The sequence below is a fragment of the Volvox carteri genome (assembly GCF_000143455.1).
Source record: "Volvox carteri f. nagariensis unplaced genomic scaffold VOLCAscaffold_3, whole genome shotgun sequence".
Taxonomy (NCBI): Eukaryota; Viridiplantae; Chlorophyta; class Chlorophyceae; order Chlamydomonadales; family Volvocaceae; genus Volvox; species Volvox carteri.
The window spans coordinates 2,608,442-2,617,003 of record NW_003307546.1 but is presented as its reverse complement, the minus strand read 5'-3'; the positions used below and the strand labels follow the sequence as shown (position 1 = coordinate 2,617,003).

General features: G+C 60.4%; 1 protein-coding gene across 1 annotated transcript in view; it reads left to right on the top strand.

Moving 5' to 3' along the window:
* Window positions 1-7,617, top strand: part of VOLCADRAFT_120325 (uncharacterized protein) — an 8,216-nt gene extending 599 nt beyond the window's left edge. Inside the window, exons 2-13 of the mRNA XM_002946610.1 lie at window positions 605-827; window positions 1,362-1,525; window positions 1,637-1,739; window positions 2,146-2,426; window positions 2,601-2,783; window positions 3,261-3,470; window positions 3,827-3,869; window positions 4,507-4,659; window positions 5,254-5,372; window positions 5,920-6,081; window positions 6,208-6,507; window positions 6,864-7,617. Coding sequence (XP_002946656.1) covers window positions 1,382-1,525; window positions 1,637-1,739; window positions 2,146-2,426; window positions 2,601-2,783; window positions 3,261-3,470; window positions 3,827-3,869; window positions 4,507-4,659; window positions 5,254-5,372; window positions 5,920-6,081; window positions 6,208-6,507; window positions 6,864-6,974 — 1,809 coding nt within the window. The 5' untranslated portion in view covers window positions 605-827; window positions 1,362-1,381 and the 3' untranslated portion in view covers window positions 6,975-7,617. The remainder of the gene's footprint in view (window positions 1-604; window positions 828-1,361; window positions 1,526-1,636; window positions 1,740-2,145; window positions 2,427-2,600; window positions 2,784-3,260; window positions 3,471-3,826; window positions 3,870-4,506; window positions 4,660-5,253; window positions 5,373-5,919; window positions 6,082-6,207; window positions 6,508-6,863) is intronic.
* The last annotated feature ends 945 nt before the right edge of the window (window positions 7,618-8,562 follow it).

Genomic DNA, 8,562 nt, shown 5'->3' with positions numbered 1-8,562 from the left:
GGGGGGAAGGAGGGAGGGCAGTGGATAGGGGGAGGTCGTGGCGGTGTGTATGGGAGGGCGTTACTTTAAGTCCCACGCTGTCCCGCGTTCTCTTCCGATACACAGGACGATGAACGGTCTTCTCCCCCCCCCCCGGCCCCCGAGGTGGTCTCGGAGGGAATACCGCTTTCCCCTCCAGCAGCCTTACACCTGCGTTTGGGGTTTTGAGATTCGGCACAAGTTGCCGAGTCTTTGCTAATATTTATTGTATACGTGTAGGATGTGCCTTCCCGTTTGCTGCAGTACTTTCATACATACGTGCACACACGCGCATGAGCTTGTGGTGGTGGTGGTAGCCAGCCACGTGACCCTCCTCGTCAACCCCTGGATGTGCAGAAAGTGTGTATGTACGTATGTATGTATGTTGTTACAGGGTGGTAAAGCTTTGCCATCGGCTTCCTTTCCCTTGGAGGCAGTTCCCTGCTCTCCCCTGCGAGAGGGACACCCTAATCCGTTCACCCCATCCGACTTCAGAATGTATTCGCTGGGTTCAGCACGCACCACCAGCATCCATACGTTTGTATGTATGTATTTATTGTGGTGACCCCTTCCCAGGGTCTTGCAGCGCCACCCCACGGACCCGGACCAATGCCGCTGGCTGCCCGGAGCCCGGATCAACATCGCGGCGGCTGCACTGGACAGCGCCAGGGCCCCCGCGGATAGGGACACACCCGCACTGCTGTGGGCTGCTGATGGCTCCCCGCGGGCGCTGCGACCCGTGGGTCGCCAGGAGCTGCGAGCGCGGGTAAGGAGGCTGGCGGTCGCCATCAGACAGCATTTCAAAATCGGTGAGCTGGACTTGACGGATGGATGGATGGATGGATGGATGGATGGATATGAACTTAGGGTTCCAACCCCCTCTTCCCCCCCCCCCCCCCACACACACACAGTGCTTCCGGGATCTTATTCGTTGGGATTGGCCAGCGCCAGGCGCAGCAAGATATGCAACATACACAGACAGACAGACAGACAGACAGACGGACAGACGGACAGACGGACGGACACATCCTGGCTTCGATTTGTCCTGTCATGCATGTTTACGAGGAGGAGGAGGTCCCTGGGGGCTTAAGGGGGCCTCATCTGCGTGCAGTGTTACGTGCAGTCTAGCGCGATGATACATGTTTTTGTATGACTTGGATTACACTGTGGGCCGCGAGAGCTGGGGGCCGAAGCCGAAACACAGCGCAAGGGTCGGGAACACACAGCACAAGTCAGTTAGTCTTGTATGTTTTTTTGTATGTTTTTGTATGTACGTACATTCCCCCCTCCCCTTTCCGCCCTTTCCCCCCCCCCCGGACGCGCACACACGCTCGCAAACCCAGGCGATGCCGTGGCGGTCTACATGCCCATGACCCCTTCCGCCGTGTGTCTTTACATGGCTGCCGTACTGGCGGGCTGTGTGGTGGTGTCGGTGGCGGACTCCTTCTCCCCGGGGGAGCTGCGGACGCGGTTGGACGTCTCGGGGGCCGTGGGGGTGTTCACACAGGTGGGGTTTGGGGGTGGGGGTAGTGGGGGTTTTGGATGAGACGCGTCCTCCCGCGGGGGCCTTACACTTCGCCGCCACCGCCGCCACCGCCGAATGGCGCACACCGCACAGGACGTGGTGCTCAGGGGCGGCAAGGTGCTGCCGCTGTACGACAAGGTGATCAAGTCGGGCACTCCCGCTCGGGCGGTGGTCCTGCCGGCGGCTGAGGAGGACGGTACGACATATACACGTTGTCACATACACACACATTCCGCACCGGTACTGTTCGCGAGTTGCTAGGTGTTATGCGTTAGGGATGTTGCAACGGTGTTCGTGTGTTGGACTATATAACGGCGATCTGTTCAAAAGCTCTCACGCCTGAAATGATATAGCGGGTTGCCTGGCTAGGTGGATTGCGGCGGCAGCGGGTGTGGCGCCAGGAACGTGGCGACTGTTCCGCAGCGTGTTTTTGCAGCGATGGCGATGCCAACGGCGACAGAGATGCCGATGGCTGTGTGGGGGAAGGGCCGGAAACCTTGTTCCATCCAGCGAACACCGAATACTCGCGGTGGCTCCCCCGGTGGCTCCCCCCCTTCCTCACTGCCCGCTGCCCCCTTCCCCCCATACCGGCCGCCTCACAGACGTGAACACAACGAGCTCCCCCGGCTCCGTGCCCCTGCGGCCGGGAGACTTGTCTTGGGCCGACTTCATGAAGAGCTGTGGCGGCTGTAGTTGTAGCAGTAGCAGTAGCAGTAGCAGTAGCAACACCAGGAGCTGCTGCCGCGGCGGTTGCGGGGCCGCCACCGGTTGCACTGATTTTGCCGAATTTACCCCCCATGTGGCCGATATGTACAACGTCACCAACGTGCTGTTTTCCTCCGGCACCACGGCAAGTTGTGCACACGCGTGCGCGCGCGCGCGTGTGTGTGTATTTGGTGGTGGGGAGGGGATGACGCCAGGGATGGGATGGGTTTGAGAGGTTGAGCCAGACGTGCATGCATAGCCGCTATCCCATTCCCAACGTAACTCGGTGACCGTCAGAATCTCCGTCCACCGAAAACCCAAACGACACAACCCGACACCCCCTGCATCGCAGGGCGAGCCCAAGGCCATTCCCTGGAGTCATCTGACCCCGCTCCGCTGTGCTGTGGACGGTTGGGCCCACTTGGATATCCGGCCGGGCAGTGTGGTGTGTTGGCCGACGAACTTGGGCTGGATGATGGGGCCCTGGCTGCTGTATGCGGCATGGCTGAACGGGGCGACGGTGGCGCTGTACGGGGTGCGGGTCTGGGGGGGGAAATGGAGGGGAGGATGCAGGGGGGAGGAGGGGGGAAAGAGGGAGGGGGAGGGGGAGGGGGAGAGGGAGGGGGAGCCGCAAAGGGGGAAACCCTAGGGCCCACTTGCGAATGGCACCTAGGTGTGCACCTGGGCTCCTAGACGGCCTGAGCAATGTTTTCGCACATGTCTACAACACCTGCTTTGTTGCCGTACAGCACCTTTTGTCAGCCGTACCTTTTCCTCATCTCCCACAGACACAAACTTCCTTCACCACTTCTTTCTGGGCCCCTAAGCCCCAGGGAGGCTGCCGACAACCCGCTCCATTCCCCCCTGCTCCCAAGCTCCCCACACCAGCGCTCCCCCTAGACCTCTACACCCGCCTTTCCACTATTCGTCAATCACCCCACCCCTGCGCCTACCCCCCACCTCTCTCCCCTCCTCGCCCACAAAAACACACATGAACACGCACGCCGCGTAGGGTGCCCCCTTGGGCCCCGACTTCTTGCAATTCGTGGAGGCCGCCCGGGTGGACGTGTTGGGTTTGGTGCCGTCCATAGTCCGGGCGTGGAGGCACGGGGGCGCGGGTGGGGGGCGGGGCGCGGCGACGGACGGTGTGGACCTGTCCCGCGTGCGGGTGTACGGCAGTACGGGCGAGGCGTCGGCGGCGGAGGATTACGCATGGCTCATGGTGCGTGGGTCTGGGGGGGAATGGCGCTGGTGGTGTGTGTGGGGGGGGGAGAATTTCAAGTGTTTGCACCACTGTTAGTGGCTTCGTTGGGGCGGGAAATAGAGGACGCGGGAGATAGAGGCGGGATTTAGATAAGCGTATTTGCAGCAGCTGGCGGGTCTAGCGGAGTGTAGAGGGCCCAACACAGAGCCCTAACTAGGAACACCTGGGTGACATCCCCGCCCACTCCCCCCCCCCCCAATGTCCCTTTCCCCCCCCCGCGCAACCCCCCCCCGCAAATACTTTTATGAAACACGGGCGTTTCGGGTCGCTACTGTCGTATCGTGTCGTACTTGCACATGGCAACCGCCGTACAGTCCCGGGCACGCGGCTACCGCCCCATCGTCGAGTACTGCGGAGGTGGGAGTTTTCAGTTGTACGGGTTGTACGGATATCTAGAGGTCGGGGCTGGGGGGAAGTGTTGTGTTGGGAGCCCGAATGGCCATACATGCAGACAAGTCGCGACGTCCTCTCGCCGCGGACATTGTTAATGATGCCGGGCGGGGGAGGGGAGGGGTGCGGTTTGTCTCTCTCTCTGGGTATGAGAGGTGGGGGGAGAACCTCTGTCGCCGCTGGTAAATGGCGGAGCGCTGTACGATACGTGGCGGTTATGTACCCGGGTGCCCGGGGTGTGGTAGTTGTGTGGGTAGGTAGGCCATGTTGGCGGGGAGGCGTCATGTGGGGGGGTATCCATCTTACTGGTGTGTGTGTGTCTGTCTGTCTGTCTGTCTGTCTGTCTGTCTGTCTGTCTCTAGACAGATGTGGCTAGATGTGGCCCCTCAATCCGCGCACGCTCGCCCGCCCTCCGATCGGCTTTCATGAACAAACACATGTAGCCACTAAGATTGGCATTGCTCGCGACCCACTACCGCTGCTGCTGCTGCTGCCGCTGCTACTACTCTGCTACTACTGCTGTTACTTGCGCAACAGCATGGCGCCTTCCCCCCGCAACCGCCCTCTCATGGTGGTCTCCCCCGCTCCCCCCGCTCCCCCACAGGCACGGAGATCGGCGGCGGCTACGTGAGCAGCACCCTCATGCACCCCTGCGCCCCCTCCACCTTCACCACAGCCACATTGGGGGCTCGACTGGTGCTGCTGGCGGCGGGGGATGAGGGGGAGGGGGCGGGGACTGGGGCAGCAGCTGCATTGGGTGAGCGCATGTGTATCGTGTACGTGTATGTGTATGTGCGGGGTCCCCCCCGCTAACGTACTGTTGTTCCATCACCGCCCCTCCGCGGCGGCATTGATAGCAGCAGTGCCAGCAGCTGTAGCGAGCAGTAGCAGCAGCAAGGGGGTTACCAAGGGGATCTTCCTGGTGCATCTTGTCATCATAATTATCCGCGGAGGCGGAGGACTCCTCCATCCCCTTCGGGCGTGCCAACGCCCCCTTCCCCCCGTGTAGATACCCTGGGGTACCCCTCCGTGGTTTTCCTGGTTTTAAACCCACTCACTCCCAAACCCTGCGGCAAACCTCCTCCCCCCCTTGGCCTTCGGTCCTGCTGGGGGCCACGTGCATGTCGTACCCAACACAGCACAACAAAACACACACACACACACTTACCACCGGTCAGTTCTGCTTCCTGCCGCAGCACTCTTTCCTTGGCAGCAGCTTCACTCGCTCGTGGTGGTTCGTCTTTTCCCCCCCTCCCCCCACCCATGGATACCATTTCACGTCACGGGACATCACTGTACGGCGCACACGCATATTTGTTAAACGGTGTACGATGTACGGTGTACGGCACAGTCTGGGACGGTGCACCCTGCCGTACGGCTCACCAGCAGTCTACAGTGTCCGGCGAGGTTGCCTTGGCGATGCCCATGTTGGGTGTGTCCCAGAGGCTTCTGAACAAGGACCACTACCAGGCGAGTGGGGGTTGGGGGGTGGTTGGGGGGTGGGGGTTGGGGGGGTGGATGACAGGCAGGGCGGTTGGGTGAAGTGTAGCTGGCCGCTGAAAAGGCCTCTCGGAGAAGTTGCTGCTAGCATAGCGCTGTAAGCCGCAGTTATATCGCGCCGTACTGTACGACGGCTGTTACCTTGGTGCAATGTGAGGGTGGATGACTTTCTGTGGCCGTGTGGCGGTGTGGTCGTGTGTAGGGGGGTGCGGGGGAGCGGGGAGGCACTCGGGAGGGGGCAGTGCGGGGGTACCTCGCCGCGCGGAGTGGGTCCTCAGTCTGAGAGTGGCCCCACAGATGTGCACAGCGGGGTGATGTGATGCGGGGTTCTTCGCAGCTCTCGCAAACCCAACATCACATCGCCCCGGGGGCGGGGGTGTCGGCGTTCCGTTCCGAACCCCCAGCCTCTACTCCCTGTTCGTTGTTGCTGCTGCTTACTAACTGTTTTACTTACCGCCTGCCATAGGCCATACACCGCCACAACGCCAACCCCGCCATTATGCTGACGGCCGTACAGGTGTACTACGCCGGCATGCCCGTGTACGGCAGTACGGGTATGCCGCTGCGGCGCCATGGTGACGAGATGGCGGCCATGCCCGCAGCTGGCCCGGGGCCCGCCGCGTGGTCCTTCTGCGCCCTAGGCCGCTGCGACGACACCATGAACCTTGGGGGGATTAAGGTGGGCGGTGGGGTGGAAAGCGCGCGCGGCAGTTATGCACGACATTGTACGGATGATGTGTACGATGCTGATGATAGTTGACAATCATGATGATGATGGTGATGATCCCAATCTTTCTCTCCCCAGGTATCCTCCGTAGAGCTGGAGCGGGCGGTTGTGGCTGGTGTGGCGGGTGTGGTGGAGGCGGCTGCGGTGGGTGTGGCGCCCCCACAAGGCGGCCCGGAGGAGCTCACCCTCGTGCTGGTGGTGCTGCGGCAACAAACACCTGCCGCTGCAGCAGCACCCGGGGCCGGCAGTAGCAGTGGCAGTGGCAGTAGCAGTAGCCGCAACGGTGACGAGGAGCTGCAGCACGGGAAGCAGCAAATAGCGGATCTGCAACGGCGATGCCAGGAGGTCCTACGGACAAGACTGAACCCGCTGTTCAAGGTGTGCCGGCCAGCTGAACACCTGTGTTTGCAGGCGCGCATGCATTCCAATTCATGCACATGTATGTATGCATTTATGTCCTGGTGATGGCTGACGGCGACTCGCTAACCACTACATTACGTTACATTGCCAAACCCTGTTTTGTTTCTTCAGAGGCCACGTAGGGACTCAGCGTCTCGGAGCAACGTTTCTCATTTTGTGTGCCGTACTTGTCACGTTTTCAATTGTTGATTGTGTCCAGGATTGCGACATATGTGACATCCTGTGTCCTGCCCGCGTACATCGATATATCTGTACGTGCTCGTGTGTGTGTGTATGTATGTATGTATATGTGTGTTTTCGTGCGTGTGTCGCAGGTCTCCCGGGTGGTGGTGGTGCCCTCCCTGCCCCGGAACGCGTCCAACAAGGTCATGCGGCGAGTGCTGAGGGACATGCTGCTGCAGCTGCCGGGCCAGGCGAAGCTCTGAGCCCCGCCGCCGGTAGTCGGTAGCCGAGAGCTGCACTGGTTGGGCAGAAGGACTGGTTGGGCCCCATATATCGGACAGTCCTGGCTGGTGTCCTAGGTGGGATCTGCGCGAGGGGGCCGAGTCCGAAGAGAACCGCCCGCGCAGTGCGCAAGTGAGAGGGAAAGGGGGGATGGAGGCGGGGCCAGAGATAGGTTCGATGTGCTCGAGGATGCGAGAGGATGGATAATAGATGGGCTGCTGGCAGTGCGTAGCAGGGGAGCCGTCATAACACCGGCGTGCCATTAATTGGATTTGGCCAGCAGCGCCGCGTCCCGCCGCCGCCTGGTGCTTTCGAAACTGCACGCAGCAACAACCAGCAGCTGTAGCAGCAGTAGCAAACAAGAGTTGCAACAGTAGCGGCAGTGTGGAAGACTGCCCGCTTCTCTGCACAGACCCCCCGCCACATGAAGGGTGAAGGCGGGGCCGAAGGGATGAATGAATGGGGCACCGTGATGGTGGCGGGCCCGGTAGTGCACGTGGCTGCTAGAGACGTCTATATGATGATGTGTGTCTGTGTAGTAGCTCTGCTGCTGCTGCTGCTGCCGCCGGGCAAGGTGTGTGTCTGTCTAAATGTATGTATGTACTGCTGTAATTCTTAACGGGCTTGGTGTGTTAGGCGTCGTACAGTGCCGCATCCACTCAAGCCGTACAGTGTACAGCCTACAGCGTACGCTCCTCGGCACCTCGCGCGTGAGGGAGGGAGGCCTTAAACAGGGCGGCTGATCAGCGTTGCGTGGTGATATTGCTGGGTGGTGGAAGAGCTGCTCCCCGCCGGTGCCACCTCCGCGGGTTACCCTCTCCTGCCGCGGCCGCCGGACACTTTCATCAGCCGTGAAGTGAAAGTACTCTTCTCTTTGGTTCGTTTTAAGCGCTCTGGCGTCCTCCTAAAACACATCTCGCATGGAGCCACAAACTATGTGCAATTTGTGTAAATACAAGCAACCGTACTATTTGAACCATTATGTCATCACAGTGCTTGCGTAGTATGCAGGAAGGATAGTCATGTCCTTGTTTCCGTGTTTTGATACAAGTATGTTACTTCGGCTGACATACAGCCTTCGGCCTTCGGGTCCCCTCCGGGCTCGTGTGGGCTCCCGGGCCCCCGGGTCATAAACACACCTTTGGGGGGGGGGGTGACTCAACTCCAGGAGCTGTAACACACACGCGATGATGATGATGATGATGATGATGATGATGATGATGATGATGATGATGATGAGGGAGGTCCGTTGGGACCTGACACGGAGCGATAGAACGTCCCTCCACCAAGATAAGAGTGCTTCGGTGGTCTCACCCGAGGGGGGGCCGGGACGCGTCCCCCGGCCATAGAGAGGGCCAGTGAGATATGTAACACACATACACATACACACGGAGAAAAAAACCAAGCATGCAGTCACGTCGATCACCAAAGGACAAGGATCGTCACCACCACCACCACCACCACCACCACATCAGCGCCATATCAGTGCTGAGGTGCTGCACGTACGTTGTGAATGCCTACTAATGACGGGTTAAATTCGCGAGGGACCTCTTGGGGGGCTTCGGGGCC